Below are 19,707 nucleotides of genomic sequence, written 5' to 3' on the forward strand. Positions count from 1 at the left end.
TGCAGGGCTCAGAAGACCCTCTGGAGGATGGCGGATTCAGGTATCCATGGGAAGGGGGGGTCCAGAACAGAAACTCCATGGATACCAGGCACACTGTTATTGTGCAAATACTTCCATAGAGAGGAGAGCCAGTCACAGCTAGTGAAAGACAAGATTAAATATGTTTAACTTACCATGCGAGAGTGCTCTGGGGACAGTACCCATTTGGCATCTGTCAGTTTCATTGTGTATGAAAATATAGCTATTAAGCCTTTGCAACAAGCCATGCATAACGGAAACTGAAAGTGATGGAGCCCTCCAAAGCTTAGACTCTTTTAAAAATATTGGCTTGAAGACTCAAGTCTTGAAAATATTCTCATCTATGAACTCAAGGGTAATGGGTTAGTTCCCATTATTATTATTATTATTATTATTATTAGTCTAAATTCTAGGACGATTTATCACTGGGAGTGATAAATCATGTCACACTATGGAAAGGACTTCATTACGTACAAATAAAGGGTTGATAGGTTTTTAGTAAGACATTTTTAATGTACAAGCAGGGTGCTTATGATCAATCACTACTATGGAATACATTACAAAAAATTTGCTTGGGCTAAGCAGGAAACTTACAAGTCCTTTTCCTTGTAAACAAAATACATTTATTGTTCTTTCATCTCAATCTCCCAAAATGATTTCCACTACTCCTCTCACCCCCTCTATGTTTATTACAAGAATTCTTCCCCATCTACCCCCACATGGGCATTCTTCAATCAAATTGCAGGGGATATTTCAACTGATGACAAAGCAGTACTCTCAATTGCAAGTACTTTCAATCAAAAGCAACTGTGATCAAGAATTTGAGAACCTGACTTCATCATCATGAATTCAGATAAATTAATGGATCCTATTCCAGAAATTATGGATCCTATTCTAGACAGAGTTATACATGTATGTGCAAAGTCATAACAGAAGACCACAATTATTTGTAAATTTTTATATTTATTATAACAAAAATTATGACATGTTCATTTGTGCATTCTTTAATATAACTCTTGGTATGTAAATGATCTACAGTAAATGAACTCTATACAATCATGCTGGTTGTGGCAGCAGGGAGGAACACACAAAAATGTGCCTGTAAAAGTTAACAGTGAAGAAAGATGAAAAATAACCCAGGTGTTTGTGGCCCAATATCCACCTAATTCCTGTGTAGCTGCACCAGCTAATTTATGTGGACCGTGGCCCAAAGAGACACTTGCTTAGGGGGAATTTCACACAGGGGCAAATACACCCTTGGTGACTCGGGCCAATCCAATTCAGATGGCAGCTGGACATGGCAGCACAAACATAATGTGGGTCAACCAGGGTCCATACACTTCAGTCAACTAACCCACTGGGAGAGCATCATGTTCATATGACTGCCCTGTCCTCTAGGTTGGAATGCATCACAGGTTGCCAGAGTAAGCGCTGACATACATGTGAAAACATCCTTGGGGGAAACAAATTGACAGTTTCAGGTTGCGTCCTCCTGCTGAGACTACAAAACATTTTAAGCATCACTATACAACACTGAGTTATTTACAGGGATTTCCCAATCAGCTGTTCTCTCAGAGAAAATTAGTGAGTCTCAGTGACTTTAAGTCACCTGAAAGAGTAAAAGCAACTCCTAGGAGTTAGTCTCCATAATTCTACAAATGTCTATCCATTTTTCAAGACCAAAAAAGCCTTTTTTTTTTCTCTCAAAGAAATACAGTATTACAATATTACTTAATCATTTAGCACTGGCAATACTGCCCTGTTTTCCAAACAAACAGACAAAAAAGGAACAATTTTAAAAAATATTACATCAACATCATCATCAGTTTTCTCTGCAATATATTAAACCTTTTGTATTTTAATTTTTTCTCCACTTTTTTTAACATTTGATATGTTAAGGGGGGTGGGGAAAGAGTTAAATTAGTTTTAATTCTAACTGGTGAAGCTTCACTAGAAGAGAATCGGTGGTTATTACAGCTAACAAAACGCGAAGCAGCTGCAGTTCTCAATAGACGAGCAGGACCTGGGAGAGCAAGTGGAAGAAACTTCCCTCTCCTTCCTTCCCTGTGAGTGTAATACAAATGCAATGAGGCTCCAGCTCTCAGTGTTTTGTTAGCTTGTTTTGAGTAGGCTTGGTCATAGTGGTGTATCGTAATAATCTGGCAGCTGGTCCATCTGGTATTGCCGCTGTTGATGCTGTTGCTGCTGCTGCTGCTGCTCATGATGTTGTTTCATTATCTCCTTAACTTCCTCCTCAAGCTCTGGTGGGATGATGAACTGGTCATCTGGATCTGGCTGGGCCGGGGCTGCAAAATAACCCCCAGTTTTTCGGAGTGGCGCATCAGCTGCTACCTCAATTAGATTATGGCTCCTCTCCTGAGGAGCCACAGAACCATTGCCACGGCGGCGCCCAATGGTGCCCGTGGTGGAAGGGTCAACCTTCCTCAGGAGGCAGGTCTCGTCTTCAATCACACTGATGACAATGCCTTCGTCACTGGCTTCTACAGGTGCCTGCAGCAGCAGCTGCTTCTCCTTTGCTCGTGCACAGTGTATATCCACCTCCACTTCTACTCTGCTGCCATTGGAAAAGACACCTTCGATGGGCTCCTCGTCATCGCTGTCAAGGCCATTGTCTGAAAAGGCGCTGGAGAAAGTGGCGCTGGAGAGCTGCCTTTGAAAAGAGCTGGAGAGGCAGACTGGGTGGAGCATGCAACGTTGTTCACTAGGGTAGGCAGGGCTGTTTTCATTCATGGTTACCTGAGGGGGCTCATCAGAGGCCGTGGATCCCACTTCGCTGCTCATTTCAGACGTTGAGATCTCACTGCTGATCTCAGAGGCCATCCCACTGCTAGAGGAAGGCATCCCCAAAGCATCAGAAGGCTTATCCTTAATGACTACGTTGACAGATTGAGGGAAGATGCCTGGGCTGGGAGGAGGGACACTGTTCAGCTCACAGCAGCAGAAGCTGTCCTCAGTTACATTGAGCTGAACCACCACAGCACTGAGGCTGTCATTGCAACCATAACTCTGGGCCAATGTGCAGAGTTTCTTGGCAGCTCCCAGGGCATCAGGTACATTCCTGACGGCTTCCACAGCTTCATCAATAGACAGGCTGTCCCACAGGCCTTTGCTGCCCAGAATGAAGAACTCATCTTGAGGCGTCAAAGTGATGGACTGTACATGAGGGCGAGGAACCACACTTGGGTGAAGAAAGGTATACCCCAAGATCCTTGTTGAGTCTGTCACACCATTAACTTTGCCGTCCTGGAATGAAAACAGTGACATTCACTACAGTGACTGTGAAAATGATTAACAATAACCAGCTCTTAAGGGAACACAAGTATGATTTTGCCAACCTCCATCCTCATGCTATCTCTAAAAGGTTGCATGAGAAGTGCTGTTGCGTGAGTAATTAGCAGAAACTAAAAGAATCTGGAGCTGCTCATTTTTCTATTTGCTTGGATCATCACATTGGCCCAGTGATAAGCTGCATCACCTGACAGGCAGGTAAAAGGTCAAAAGAGGGGGGGAAGCCAGAAAAACAGATACCTTGAATGTTCAACATACAAAGAGTGCTTATCTGACATCGTAATGTAACACAAGTGGATTGGGAAAAAAACAAGAAAAGTTGTGTTTTGGTGGGTAGTTGTGTCAACGGTATTCCCTGTGAGGCCTACAGGAGAAAAATGTCCAGCCTATATTGGCTACTGATGGCACAACACTGCATATACCCAACAGGGACCACATGTGTACACCTGTAGGTCAGGCAAAAATGAGTTATTATACATTAACGTACATGGTGACATCCACAATTAGTCGATAATTTTGGCCACAGTCTTCTTCAGTTACACCAAACAAATTATAATTCTTCTATACCTGTCACTTAAGAAAAAGCTGCTAGTTTACATCAAGCAAGCAAGCTGCAGGGAAAACACAGTTGGCTTTTACTGTTTTTTTGCTGTTGCTTTTCATTCAGCTGAGCTGTAGTGAAAATGTTTTTTCACATGCCTCAGTTACTTACTACGCTTCCTCTTAGATATGACATTTCCCCAAGGGAGATGGAACAACATCTAAAAGGGGAAAAGAACATTAAAAATACAAGTCTTGGAGAAATCAACTCCATGTACATATTCTAACCCCAAAGTTCTGACCGGGTTATGTTCCAATCAGCACTGGGAATTTCTAAGACACAGGGTTATCTCGAAAGGAAATGAATCGGAATGAAGTGGCACTGAAATAAAAGGGATTTAAATTACTCATGACTAACTACACTGATTTCAATGGTGCTTAGTCAGGATTAACTTTATTTCCATACAACCCACCAGACGGCTTTATTTGCTGGAGTCTGCTAAAACTAATGCGGAAGTGAGATGGTGTGGGGGGGGGGACTGGAAGAAGAGGGTAAAACATATACAGCTCTTATTTTTAATAGCATGCTGCATATTCAGTTAGCTTCAAATACTACAGATATGCCAAGGAATGGGATAAATCAAAATGAAAAACTGAAAGCTTTAAGCAATTTTTTCTCAGTCCATTTCAGATACCAGACATGAGGGAGGTTGGGGAAAAGTGTCTTAAGGCAACAGGATGCAACAAGCTAACAACTCTTCCTCTGCATGCTCCTTTACATGTAAGTAACAACCCACACTTTACAAATGAATTAGGCAGATGTGAATAAAATACATGTAGTTTCCCCATGACATCTTGTTTGAACCTCAGTTTTCCACATGTTGGGGGCAACTGTTACCTTTCTGGGGAGATTTAAACACACAATACATAAACAGCAGCAGATCCCTCCTTTCTCTCACAGGCAGGATGCAAAACAACATAATTTCATTTGCTATACATGCAGATCTTTATGCAAATAGGGGCAAACTGATTTTATGAACACCTTTTTGAAGCATGATGAAATACAATCTCAGATTGTTGCTGCCCAGTCTCCTCAATGTTTTAACAGACACTTGTTATAGAGATGGTGTATATCTACTTGTAACCCTGAATGAGTAAGATGGGCTGAACATTTAATTGCCTGTGTCTGTGGTTGCATTTAACTGTGGGGAATTCAGAAATGGAACCCCCACAGATATGGGGACATGCTTGTACTCTCAGTTCAAATCCACTGTATCTGAGTGCAGAAGCAAAACAGGGAGGTCATATTATTACTGAGCATGACAACTGCTGCATTCTGGAGGTGGCAAAGGCCCCAGTCTTTACGATGCAGCTTAAATTTATGCAAGGCCACAGAGAGTAATTGAATTGTGCTTGCTGCTTTCAAACATGGATTTTGAAAAAGAGAGCTGCCCCTGCTGCCTCCCCCTTTGTACCCCAGTTTCTTACTTCTGTGATAATGGCCTTGTGCTGTTTGATCCTCTTCAGCTCTTCTTCACAGCTTATCGTGTAAGACCTGGATAAAGGCAGAGGTTTCCCATTCCTGCAGAGAACGGATTGGCACTTCCCCACATTTGCAGAGGTTAACGTGAAGCATCCACCAGGGTCTATCGGATCATGCTTTATATGACAAAGGACAGCAGAACCTCCAAGCTTCTGCCCAGCAGTTCCAAGTTTCCTGAAATTTTAAGGGGAGACAAAAAACAACCCCATGGATTATTTTGATGAGTAAAGATAAGGGTTACAGACAAGGGGTTGGGAAGGAGAGGAGGGAAAAGATCTCAGTTGGAGTTGAGGGGTCAATCCAAGCATAAACACACTCAAGGTTCAGTATGGAAAGGAGGAAATTACCTGTACAAAATGGCAATTGCTATATCACAGAGAAGCATCTGAACAAGTTTCATCTCAAACCAACACCCTCTACTAATAGTCACCACCAACGTTTTGCCTAAAGTAAGACTCAAGGCAAAATGTGGAAGTTCCTCCTCATGCAGAATATCAAGTGAAGTCCAAAGCATCTTGTTGGGATTAGGAAATTTTTCAGGAGCGTGTGTGTTTCTTCTCACTTCTACCTAAAATGAAAACCTGAAAAGGGCATATTTAACTTACTTGCCGTTTGGGATCCGTTCTAGTTCAATTTTAGGAGATGGGGCCATCTCTCGGCAGAGCACATGCTTTACACGCAGAAGGTCGCAGGGTCAATCCCTGGCATCAACCAGGAGAACCCTGGAGAGCCAATGCCAGTTCATGTAGACTGACCAAACTGGAGACTGCTGTGCTCCAAAAAAAGCCCTCCGAGTCCTGACCTGTGCTTACCATTCCACCATGCTGCTGCTTCATTTTCCTCTAGATCTAGGCACAGGGACACTCTGCACAGTCATGCCTATTGTCCAATGACCCAGCAGGTTTTACAGCAGGATGTTAGGGCAGACGCCACTGTCCAGAGCATCCCTGCGCCCAAATCAGGAGGAAAATGAAGCAGCAGCATGGCAGAACGGTAAGTGCTGCTCATAAGGGGAAAGGCTCCTGCGAAACACTGGGTCTGGTTCCACAGGTCGGAGTTTGGCAAGAGCTGCTGTAGACAATGCTGGACCAAATGGGTCTGACTCGGTTCTATGCTCACATACCCCCCTCCCCCCACTTTCACAACAATTGGAGGCGATCAACTTTTCCTAATAAATCAATGAAAGCTAAAACAAAGATTTTGCAAGCTGGCACGGTGCCTAAATCACTGTTCCAGTTTTCAAACTAATGACATCGTTTTCATTCTAGGCATCTCCAAAAAGGAGGTCTTTTCAAAACCATCTCAGGATTGTCTAAACCTATATAAAAACCATTGTACAAAAGCAGATTTCTTCCCCTCCCAAAAACCACTTCAGGCTTCAATTTAAACAATTTTAATGAATCAGTCTCACTTAATACTCGGAAAGACTGCAACAGAGCTAGAAAATTGTAAATATAATTATTCATGTTTGATGTATCTAGATATAGACAGGCCATTTATCTTCTTTTCTGGAGTCTTTTGGATACAGGAAAAAGCATTTGACATTTATCTTTATAATGTCTTTAAAGTGCTTAGGATTAGGCTCTGAAAAAAAAAATGGGATGTGGGCTGCGACAAATAGCAATGGCCAACTCATTTTGTCTGTTGTAGGAAGCAAATAGGACATGCAGGAGTGAGGTTAATAATATTACTCATGGCAAATGGTTACCCGTTTTTGTCCTATGCCAAGCTGTTGGTATCAAGGCACTGGTGGCCCTCCTATTGTTATCTTTCTCCCCATTAATAGGTGTTTTTCACTCCACTGTTCATCTTCCCAAGAACACAGAGCCCCAAAGGAGTGCAAGCTGCCTTCTTCAATTCATATTGGGCTATGGTGAGGTCCAAAGGGTAGTGGCCATTTGACAGACTAAAGCCCAAATCCTAACCCACTTTCCAGCACTGGCATAGCTGTGCCAACGGGACATGTGCTGCACCCTGCAGTTGGGGTGCACGCATGGAGGCCTCCTCAAGGTAAGGGAAGATTTGTTTCCTTACCTAGGAGCTGCATTGCCCTTATGTAGATACTGGAGTTAGGATTGTGCCCTAAGTCTTTCATACCACTCGGGCTCTTTGATGGAAGAAGCTGAAGAGCCATCTCCTGGAGGAGCTTAAAAAGAGGACACTGCTGCCCTGAACATCAGGGCAGGAGGTCTGGTATAGAGGGTAGAGCCTCCATTTGCCTGAAGATTAACATCCACAAGGTCGCCAGTTCGAGGCCACCGGCACCGTGCGACCTTGAAGCAGCTGACAAGCTGCAGCTGAGCTGTTCCATCTGCTCGGAGCGTGGGAGGATGGAGGCCAGAATGTCAAACCAGATCGGAGTGTAACACCTTGAATGTAGTGGTTCTTGAAAGAGAGAACCTTCTTTCAATTTGTAAAAATCCCTGCGTGGATTTAATAAGCCTGCCTATGTAAACCGCCTTTAATAAAGTCTTGAATAAAGACCAAGAAAGGCGGTATATAAATACTGTATATTATTATTATATTATTATTATAATTGCAAACAGCTTCTAGATCAGCATTTCCCAACTAGTGATATGTGTATCACCGGTGGTTTGCAAGGTAGTGTCCAGTGATAGGTACAGCTCCAGCATGTGCTTTTCACATGCTTGAAAAAGCCATTCTGCCCACTGTTAGCCACATACCAGTGTGAATGGTCTTTTGGATGAGGCAAAACTGGTAATGATGTCATCACCAGTTATTTCTGGTAGTATTTCCAGCAGGTGGGCTATTGGAAGTGGTAAGTTGGAGGACAAAGGTTCTGCAACACTGTTCAAGAGCCATCAAAAACCTTTAATTGCTTTGCAGGCAGAGACAAAGACTTACAACCAGTTTATATATAATGCTTCCCTCTGTGTTAAGCAGCAGCCCTTACCCCTTAGCTGCTGTAGTGTATACAAGCTTCTTGCCCCATGTGCCAACTCAATACGCATGCAGTGCCTGCATAACAACAATGGATGGCCCAGACAGCACTGCACATGTATGGGCCAGTACACAACTTATAAGCCTTTTCAATTGTGCAAAAGCTGTGTGTGGCATCACTATGGATAAGGAGTTTTCAGCAGTACTACAAAAGGAAGTGCCATCCCTAAATCAGCCCTCAGAACGAGCAAGTAAAAAGCAACCAAGGAAAGGAAACCAGACTATTCAAAGGATGTTAAATTGCAAAGAGATCTGGTTTCAGTAAGCATCCATCTTGTGACACGACAAAAACTAACCTCTGCATGACTATAAATGTGTTGATCATGTATTCCTCTTCACTCTTGGTTTTCTGTAGCTCCTCTGCCAAGATGTCACTCATAGTACACTGCAAAAGGTAAGGTACTTCCACATTGCGATCTCCATCAAAAACTCCATAGAGTGCCTCCCTGTTGTCACAGAAGTTATTGGCAGAAAGAGCTGCCACACACAGCCTGCAGACATAAAAAGGGGCAGAAAACAAGCATGGGGTTTAAAAGCAAGCATATACTGTGCTCCATATGGCCATTTTTCTGGTGAGAGATGGCCACAATGTCATCAAAATATCCTACTCTTTGCTTTATAAATCAAGATAACAAGTCAGTTCAGAATTCATTACTTTGTCTGAAAGTCTGTACATTCTATTCTGAAGAATGGTGGGTGGGGAGGGAGGTAGTTATTTTTGTAACAGAGAAGTAAAATCAAATGCTATCTATCCTATTCACTCCTCAATTTAGTTCAACTTGCAACAGAATAACTAGCCACCTGCCACTAAGAGACCTCCATTAATATGCCATTGGAGGCAGATGCCACACTCAGCCTTACGGGCGATCTGACCCTACAAACATTACTTAATTTGCATAATGCTAAATAAATAAATAAATACAGACATAAATAAATAGGGTATTTTTACCCTTTTTGTTTGGGGGCCAATTTTTTAAAGCATACAGAATGTGCAAAATGACAGCCAACCGCTAGTTTAAGGACAAAACACCCATAGCACCAAAGACAGGGAGACCAGGATTTTTCGCTAGGTGGGCTCTACCTGAATGCAGCATCATAGTTCTGATTGTCAGTTCAGTTATTTTTCCATTCTATGGCTTGTTTGGTATGCAGCAATGAGCAGAAGGGATGCAAAGGGGCTGTCATAGCTTAAATTGCATTTACCCTCTGCACCAGGGGTCTCCAAACCCCGGCCCGGGGGCCAGATGTGGCCTGCAGCACGACTCTTTCTGGCCCACAGCCAACCTCTTGTCCCCTGAAAGCCTCTGGCCCACTCAAGTGAACATGACCAGAACTGTGCTCTGATTGGGTCTGGAGGGTGTTCTGAGGGCCAGAGAGGTTGAATGAATGAGCCCATTCATTCATTTATTCACTCATCTAAGTTCTATCTCTAATTTACTTATTTAAATTTTATATTGTTTTTCCAGCCCTCCACACCATGTCAGATATTTGATGTGGCCCTCTGGCCAAAAAGTTTGGAGACCCCTGCTCTACACCTTTGTAAGAACTGTCACTGTTGTTCGGTGTAATTACTAGTTGGGTTTCCTGGTGAATTTAAAGTCACACTACTAAGCTTCAGGTTTTGTCTTAGCCACTGGAGAACTATTCTGCTAGTGCTTGACTTGCACTAAAGAACATGTCATGCAAGAAGGAACAGGGAAATGTTTAAAAACAAGACTTATCCAATCACCAAATTAATTTTATTATACTGGCCTCCTGAATATTGTTTCCTTGAAACATCAAGATCAGCTTTAGTTTTCTTTGAAAAAACAGATACAACAGAAGCAAGCAATATACAGCTCTGCCCTATTTATCTGCAGGTTCGGAACCTGTGAATTTAACTCACCGTGGTTTCTGAACCCACGGCAGAGTGCCTCACCTAAGTTCCCAGATGTGAACGGAAGTGTCTTCTAGTCATATCCAGGAGACTTTCCGAGGCCTGGGGAGGCCATGCACTGTTTTATAAAAACTGAAAGCGCCCTTCCAACATCTTCAGGAGGTGTTCTAAACAGCACCGGGCACCAATTGAAGATGCTTCCGGAGATCTGGTGATAAGCAACACATGGATTCACTTATCTGCAGGTTTCCCAGAACTGATGTCAAGGCCCAACTGTAATGCCCTCCATACTGCCATTACATCCCCTGTTGGTTACCAATGCTCCAGCAACTCTGGATGGCATGATTAAAAAGCTTCAGCTAACAATACACCTTTCCAATGGTGCAGGAATCTATTTAAACTCTTAAGTCTTTGTAAACAAAACAAAACTGTAAACATACACAACACACCTCTCCTGCCACCTCCTCCCCACACATAAGCTCCAATGATTACACAGGCCAACACATATTTTGTTGTCTTAAAACAGGGGTGTCAAAGATATGGGCCGTATCTGGCCCGCAGAGCCATTTGGGGCGCCCCCCGTGAACTGGGGAAGCTTTGGGGCTGCCCCACCCCCGGTCACGGCCGGAGGAAAATTCTGAGGGCTGGGAACGCCGCACGCAGCATCCCCAACCCTCAGAATGACGTAGGTGCCGTGTGCGGCATCCCTGGCCCTGCAACTCCCCCCTGGCCATGGCCGGAGCTTGCCTGGGCTTCGGCTGTGGCCAGAAGGGATCCGAGTGCCGGAGGTGCCTTGCGCGGTGTACCCGGTCCTGCAACTCCCCCTGGCTGCGGCCAGAGCTCGCCCAGGCTCCGGCCGCGGCCAGAGGGGGTCCGAGGCCAGGAGGTGCCATGGGGTGGTGGGAGAGGCAGGGAGTGCTTTATGGTAGAATGGGGTGTGGGGAGGCAGGGGATGCTTTGTGGTAGAATGGGGTCGGGGGAGGTAGCAGAGTGAGGGGGAAGCCTCAGCTTTTTAAAGAAACAGGAAGTGATGTCACAAATGGCATCACTTCCTGTGTTAAGGTCACTTCGGGGTGCCACATTTGGAGTTCGGCCCTCAGCAGGTGCCATAAATCCAGTGTGGCCCCCAGGATGAAATGAGTTTGAAACCCCTGTCTGAAAAGTTAGACCTATTTTTGGGTATATTTGGAGTGCTTAATCCATTGATTTTGCCTGATTGGCTCAAGTTTAGGGGGTACAGCATAGCCACCTTTTATGCCTGTCAGGGTTCACGTTGGTTCTTCTAAAACAGGGATCTCCAAACCTTCTGGCCAGAGGGCCGCATCAAATATCTGACATGGTGTGGAGGGCCAGAATAAAAATTTAAATATAAATTTAAATAAATAAATTAGAGATGAAACTTAGATGAGTGAATAAATGAATGAATGGGCTCGTTCATTCAACCTCTCTGGCCCTCACAACACTCTCCAGACCTAATTGGAGCACAGTTCTGGTCATGCTCAGTTGAGTGGGCCAGAAGCTTTCAGGGGACAAGAGGTTGGCTGTGGGCCGGAAAGAGGCTTGCTGCGGGCCACATCTGGCCCCTGGGGTTTGGAGACCCCTGCTCTAAAGGAAGGGAGTAATAATCTCAGGGTTCTCAATAAGATCCAAACAAAAGGGAACATGAGACACAGGATTCACTAGGATCCAATTAACAATTAAAAACTTTAATATAAATTCAATATGCAGGTAACGAAAGCACTACAAAATAAAGGAGGCTCCTGAACCTGCAGGACTCCCCCTCAGGCAATACCCTTTTATGAACTTGCCAAGAAAAGCTGTAAAGAAAGATTAAAAACCTAGCGCAGTCAGAAATAGTTTCACTCCAGTCCCCAGCTACTCCTCCTCCAAATCCCATCCAACCAAGGAGGCAACGAAGTTCCCTTCTCCACAGGTTTTTATTCTCTATACTAATAAGCCCAATCCTTCTCACCTGGGTCCTTGACTCCTGAGGAAACCCAACTACTCTAATACCAATGGAAGGAAAGGAAAGACCTACATGAAACAATAGTTTCATGACAATCCCATTCCAAGCAGCTTCCGTGTAAGGAAGCCATGGATTCAGCAATCCCAAAATATCCTAAATACATTTCAAACATCCTTGGCAACAAAACAAAAAAAAAAGTGTTAGTTTTTCTTAAGTACTGGCCAATGTTTTAGATGTGATAGCAATGTTCAATGAAGGCACTGATGCTGCATATGTATTGCTGCCGTATCCGCTGCCGTATTTTCCAGCTATGAGAGGTGCACATGGATAGCAGTGCAGGGGGACTGCAAGGCTACACAGGCTGTCCACACCAGCTTTATTGGCTGGTGTGGAATAACTGTTTCAGGACATGGAGAAAAATGTCTGTAGTGCTACAGCAGCCCACAGAAAATGGGAGAGAGTAATCAATAGCAGATCAGACGACTTAGTCCTTGATTGGGGCAAGCAGCTGGGAGATTTCTGCTGAGTGAAGAGTTTTACAGATGCTGAGCAACAAAATCTCTTCCCTAAGCCCTCAACAGGACTTCACCTCAGTGGCAGATGATACTCAGATTTCCAACTAATCTTCTGAGCTAAGTGGGATTGACTTCACCACAGATGCCTTTACAGATGGAGCTTCCAATGTTGGCTAGACTTGGTGCAGGTATGTTGTTGCTGCTGCAGATTGCATAAGCAAACTATTTACCATCTTAAAACTCCAAATCCCTTCAGATACCTCTATAGAAAATGTGAGGTGCTTGAGACTTCCCTGGAGGCAGATATGTGTCATAATATAAATAGGACAGGTCTGAAGGGATGCTTCAGATTTTGAGATTTGCAAAAGACAGGATAAACCAATAAGCAGTTGAGTAAGGGTTGCGGAAAAGCCTCCCTTCGATATAACACACTGATGTTTGAAAATCAGTCTGTTAATTTTACATTTGTAACCATGCACATTCACACAGCGACTCTATTAAATTATAGAGACATACAAGCATCTGTACATGGGTGTGTGCGTACCATCTATATTATATACCAGGGGTGTCAAACATAAGGCCCGTGGGCCGGATGCGGCCCGTGGAAGCTTTCTATCTGGCCCTCAGGCTCTCAGCTGCTGAACCGTGCTGTGGTATTACTGCTGAAAGGGCAACCCACTTGAAAATTGAGCTCTCCCATATCTTGAAAGATGATAAAGATTTGTATATTTTCTCTTCTGTCATTTGCAGCTAATGAGTTCCCAAGTGAGAAAAAGTGCTTATTTAATGACATCACTTCCTGCATAATAACACTTTTGACCCTCAGCAGGCATCATAAATGCTATTCAGCCCTCTGATATCCCTGTTATATACAAATCACCACTGCACATCCCATTCCCTCATTCAAACAATGTCCTCTGGGAATGAAAATATACTTTTTGCAGTTTTTCATACAAGTTAATAAATATGTAATCTGCTTCACTTCTTGGGGATAAGGCAGGTTAAAGTTTCAAAACTAACTTTCGCTGAACTAGATTAAAAGAGGATTTTCAAACTAGGAGCAAAACAGCATAGCAGAACGTTTTAGAGCTGCACAAATGTAACATGGGAAGCAATCCAGGGCATGGAGGCTTATGGAGGCAGGATTAAGGCCTGCTCATCCATGGAGCCAACAGAAGCAATCATTTCATGGCACCAGTTTGGTGGGAAGCATACATCTCTGCCAGCCTACTTTGCTCTCCAGGGCTGCTCCTCCTCCCAAGACCAATAAAGGAAAAGGCGGGAGAGAAGAAGAGGAAATGTTAAAGGGCGTGCTGAGCTAGAGCACTGGAGAAGGGGGGGAAGAGCCATGAACATCCCTGGATAAGAGAGGGGCAGCAGTTGGCATGCTGCTTCAGGTGGTCTTTGTTTGGCCCTGGCAGAACCTATCATTTATCCTTGTACTGGAGCAAGCAGGAGCTTAGCTACACATTTGCTTCCGAGAAACAGAATGAGTCTACATACCTTACATTTGTAAAAACAAGCAGCAAGTTAAAGTTCACAGAGGTCTAATGCTGAGCCTTAACCTCAGGTGCTATGTGGAGACCATTCTTCTTGCCTGTGTTCACATAGGCATGCCATAGGTTGTGTAAACAGACACTTGCTGCACAGGCTACTGGAGACATGATTGCCTCATTCAAAACCTCTTTGTTGTGCTTCTGATCACCATCATATATGCAGTCCATTGTTAGGTGGAAGCTATGCCTGTGTAAGTAAGTCACTTTGCACTTATACAATCTTACACTCTGAAAGCTAGGTGAGCCTACCAGCTCTGCTATGTTCAATCAAGACTGGAAGAAGATAGACATGCATGGCTTGAACCCCATCACTGTGACGGAGAAATCATTATCACATATCAGGTAAACTGCTTACTTGTTCTTAACTCCCGATGCTTCGGTATAACCATGGCTCCAGACTGCCGGGGCTCCAGATGCATCCCCAGCCGATGGCTGGTCAATCTTGAAACAACGGATGTTACTGCAATAAGAAACAAAATTCCTAAGTGCATACAACAGTTTGAGAACTTGGTGATCTGAGAGCTTTTAAGAAAAGAAAAACTGCCCTCACCCCACCAGCCTGTGCATCCACAACCCCAAATTTTCCCTTGAATTTTCCCCTTTATAAAGCTCTTGCACCAAAGGCCCAAGATACATTTTGAATGCAGCAGAGATTAAAGTGTTTCATATGGCTATGAGGGAAAAAGACAATATATGAAGTATCCATAACTTGTATTTTTGGCAGTCTTTTAGGATCAAAAGTGTAGGATAATAAATGAGCTTTGACATGAACCATTCACCTGGTCATCACTGACAACTTGTAATTTTTATCAGTTAAGTAACAGCCTTTTCCTTTTAGGAAACATGTTTTTGTTGCACCTCTATGGACAGCAATAAGCTTCTGCTATTGGTGCTTGAAGCTTTTGTGGTCACCAACTCCTGCTGATAACCATTTTCCCCTTCTAGAATACATCAGGAAACAACCCTCATGACAAAATGTAGGGGCATTTCTTGGCACACTGTAGAGGGGATAACCAGCAGTAATCAGCAACCAAGAACGGAATCCATGCTTGAAACTGCTGCTGTCCACGGGGGTGTGGTTAAATGCATATTCTAAATGGGGAAAGCCTCCCTAATAGTGCTGTAGCCACAGATGATGGGAAAATATTTTTAAGATATGTTTAATCACTCCTGGTAAGCTCTCTGAAGCAGGTAAGGATAATTTTTGGCAGATTTCCTGATCTTAACAAGCCTGTACTAAATATAATATTCTCATATAAATTAGGGTACATAACACCCTGGCTCTAGTGTCTCAGGTAGGTATTCTGAAAGGGAAATTTAACCAACAGGCTATATGAAAGATCCCTGGTAGCTCATCACACACAGATGCCAGCAATGTAAATGCCTGTTTTCACTCTGTTCCTAATGCATGCCAATTCCAGAATCCAGCCCACAAGCCAGAACACTGTACAATCCAGAGATTTGCGTCAAAAGCAAGTGAAGTGATCAGGAAAACTCCTTTACATCTTGGGAAACGGCAAGAGAAAAATTCATCTGAAGCCTCTAATGGTTGTGCATACAGTATACTTATCTGTCAATTAAAACACTGACTGGTTGTACCTCCCTAACTTGCTCAAATATCTTAAGTTTAGCTTTGGTTGGGTATATGTGAAATTGTTCCTTGGTTATCCCAGCACCTTGAAAGAGATGCAGGATTTGTCCCTTCTAAACTGCAACCCAAATTGCAACCCAGTTAGTTGGATCTATAAGTGGGAGCCACTGAGAATCAGGGTTTTTTTGACCACGCATTTATGTTAGGTCACATTAACTAGGCCTGAAGACAAAAACGAAAGGAAAGGGTTTGATGAACATGCGACAGAGATGGCAGCATGACAGCGAACTGGCAGCAGGCAGCAGAGTGTGGCTGCGGGGGAACAGAACAAGAATGAGGAGAGAAGTGAAAGATTTGGAGTCAAAAAGCCCCTTTATGAACAAAGCAGGAAAGCTCTGTTTCAAGCGGCAGTACTGTAGTGTGGCAACTGTAATTTATACGGGGCATGTTTATACAAGCAAGCAAGGTACTCTCAGAGGCAACTCATATGTTTACAGGAGCAAGGAAAGTGATCTCTGAAAAGGAGTTTAAAGCTATGAACTTGCTGACAATTTCACCCTTTGGAAACCGAAGGTTATGAGGCTACGCTGTAAGGCCAACGTTCAATTACTGTGTGCTTGCCACAGTGGGAGAAAAAAATGCTTCAGAAGTATTTGATTGTGCTACAGGAAATGGCATTGTGCAATACAAGAGTAATTAAAAGGCAACAACAGTTATCTTCTCAGGCTTAAATGATGGCAATAAATTTCAGTGAAGCAGAACTTTGTCACAATCAGGCTTGCTGTCAGGAGTTTCTGAAACTCAATTGCCCTATATTTGAAAGGGTCAAAGAGGGGAAAAGTAGCATACATGCTTCATTTTGTGGAAGACCACTGGAAAAATGGTATGTCAGTATCTTAAGAGGAAATAATCTGTGTTGCACTTTGACCTAAGAGCTTTGAGGCTTATGTAAGTAGCTTGGGTACTTTGCTCCTTCTACATATAGAACCTGTCTGCAAGACTTTGTGCAAGTTGCCATTTCTTGGCTTGTAAAAATAATGGAATTCCTACTAACCAATAACTGAGCCCTGATAGCTCAGTTTTTTGGCTTGTTCTGGTCTTGGACTGCTCTGAAGTAGGCAGTGGGAAGGGTCAAACACTGCAGAGGGGCTTCTTCTGCTTGATGCCCTGAGCTGGGCAAAGGACACAATCCTTCTCTTTGCCCTACATCTGCCCCTCAGAGCCAAAAGCAACAATAGCAGCAAATCCTGTGACCAGTAAAGTTTCCTCTGTCCACAGACACAGCGCTATCTGTAGAGAATGGAAACAAGAGGAGTCTTCACACCCATCCTCCAGAGCAGGGGTCTCCAAACCCCAGCCGGGGGGGCCAGATGTGACCCGCAGCAAGCCTCTTTCTGGCCCGCAGCCAACCTCTTGTCCCCTGAAAACCTCTGGTCCACTCAACTGAACATGACCAGAACTGTGCTCTGATTGGGTCTGGAGGGACTTCTGAGGGCCAGAGAGGTTGAATAAATGAGCCCATTCATTCATTTATACACTCATCTTTGTTCCATCTCTAACTTATTTATTTAAATTTTATATTTAAATTTTTTTTCTGGCCCTCCACACCATGCCAGATATTTGATGTGGCCCTCTGGCCAAAAAGTTTGGAGACCACTGCTCCAGAGGATGGAGGGGGGAAAAGAAACTGCACTGTTGGAACAAAAGGGAAAGGGTTTACTTAGGAGAAAACAACAGGGCCATTTGTGGAGTTAAGCAAGAGCTCTCTGCTCTACTTGTCCCAACCCAGGAAATGCACAAGTCATCTAATTATTATGTAGCAATAAATGCAAATTCCTCATTCCCCCCCTCCCCCCGCTCCTAAATGATAGGCACCTGATGTTTATGTACTGGGTGTATTTCTTTCCCAAGTGCTTTGTGTACCTTTCTGCTTGCAGTGTAATAAAATTGGCTGTTCCTTACTTCAATAGCTCCAGGGTTTTGTGATCCAGGACAAGTCTCGGGTTTCCAGTCAGGTCTAGTTCCTGCAGCTTCGGAGGCAAGTTTTCAGGTAATGTGACTTCAGTTAACTCATTACAGCTCAGGTCTACACACTGAAGATGAGAGAGAGAGAGAAGCAAAGATGACCTTGAGAAACAACGGTCACATGGCCTCATAAGTTTGGAACATCATGAAATCAAAGGCCTAGTTCTCAAAAACAGCACATGGAGTTGCTGCACCTGATCCCCCAAGGGGCTTGTCATCTCCTGAGGAGGTTTGGTCATCTGCTGGAGTGACAGAGCGTATCATGGAGAAGTAGTATAAGAGCAAGAGTGGCAGCAGCAACAGTAAGAATTTGGTGCCCTGATGGGAGGCCACCCCCTCCACACACACACAACTTCTGACCACTTCTGTTCTTATGTAGTGGGACCATACCTTTGGATCACCATCAGGCTGCCTGGTTTTTTTCACAGGGTGATGACAGTGGACAGTAAGAGGGGTAATGCTATTTCACTGGGTGTAGGAAGGGGGTGCCTGGGGAGAGAACTTTGCCAGGCATTCCTAAGCTGAGGCAAGATTATAATAAAACCGGTGGTGTGAGGATGCCTCACAGTACATTTTTCCTTGAGCCACCATGGGGAGCTGTTTTGTGACACATCCTCTTGAGTGGTGGTTATTGTTACATGGATGCCGTATAAATCCATCGACGCCATCTTTTCTTTCTCTTAGTAGTCCAGTTTGGCGTGGGGGAGAGAACAAGATCAAGGCTACAGAGATGGTGAGGGGCCAACATAACTGAGGCAGCAGCAAGCAAAGGGAGATATGGTGTTGCCAGGATGTGATGTTCACTCAGTTATGGCTATCCCATTTACTGGTTTTTTTTAATAGACAAATGGTTCCTGGTAGCCCTACTAACGGTCTCTGTGGGTTGAAGGTGTTGCTACTTAATGGCAGTTCAATCTATTAAAAAAACCCTTTGGCCAACTAGAATTTGATCCTGAATGAGTCAGACCAATCTGGTATGTGTAATCGAAATCTAGTTGGATGGGATTGGGCATGGTACACTATCTCAGCTCTATCTACTGGGTTTTGGGATACAGCCAAGGCCAGGCTTATGTGGCTTGCATTAGCAGACAGCAGCAATTCAGGATAACCTTCACCCCAAGTCTGTTACCACCATTCAGTCTGCAGTGGACAATAACGGTGCCGAAGTCATTATAGCCTATCATACGATCTCCCTCGTCCACACTGCAAGCAGGAGTTGCTCCTCTCCCAAAAAAAGAAAACCCACACTAAAAAAACTACACGTAGCATGTTAAGGACAAGGGTAGGCTATAGTCGTGTACTGCAACATTTAGCTTTCCAGGATTTATTTTGTATAAAACAACCTTCAATCATGTGAACCCAAATCTGCAGAGGCTTGGTCGAAACATAGGTTAATTATCTCAACTGCTGCTAGGGAGAAATAGGTCAACGATTGCCCACCATCTAGGAAATTCTATACTGCTACATCACAAAAACACCAGACAGTTTCTGTATGCATTCTTCATGAAGTAGTCCTGTAATCTTTCACAGCATCCCAAAACATCTCAAAAATGTTGTTTTCTCCCAATCTGCAGGAGTGTTACAGAACAAGTAGTGATTTGCCTGCTGCCTACATTTATCAGGGTAATTCTTCTCATTAAGCTAATGGAGCATATCAGTATTAAGCGAGTTTTAATTAAAAGTGATCTAATAAGTATACAGATTGGGAACCATTGGGGGAGTAGGGTTCATCTTAATTTAGGTAGAAGTACTGCTACCTGTCCTTAGCCTGCAGTATAGGACAGGCTATGAATCTCAACGTGCCCTT

General features: G+C 43.8%; 1 protein-coding gene across 1 annotated transcript in view; it reads right to left on the bottom strand.

Moving 5' to 3' along the window:
- Positions 1-961: 961 nt before the first annotated feature.
- Positions 962-19,707, bottom strand: part of PHLPP1 (PH domain and leucine rich repeat protein phosphatase 1) — a 189,208-nt gene continuing 170,462 nt past the window's right edge. Inside the window, exons 13-17 of the mRNA XM_066625356.1 lie at positions 17,838-17,968; positions 14,640-14,744; positions 8,668-8,862; positions 5,356-5,584; positions 962-3,282 (exon numbers count right to left, since the gene is read on the bottom strand). Coding sequence (XP_066481453.1) covers positions 2,155-3,282; positions 5,356-5,584; positions 8,668-8,862; positions 14,640-14,744; positions 17,838-17,968 — 1,788 coding nt within the window. The 3' untranslated portion in view covers positions 962-2,154. The remainder of the gene's footprint in view (positions 3,283-5,355; positions 5,585-8,667; positions 8,863-14,639; positions 14,745-17,837; positions 17,969-19,707) is intronic.

Source organism: Tiliqua scincoides, chromosome 4 (assembly GCF_035046505.1).
Source record: "Tiliqua scincoides isolate rTilSci1 chromosome 4, rTilSci1.hap2, whole genome shotgun sequence".
Lineage (NCBI taxonomy): Eukaryota > Metazoa > Chordata > Lepidosauria > Squamata > Scincidae > Tiliqua > Tiliqua scincoides.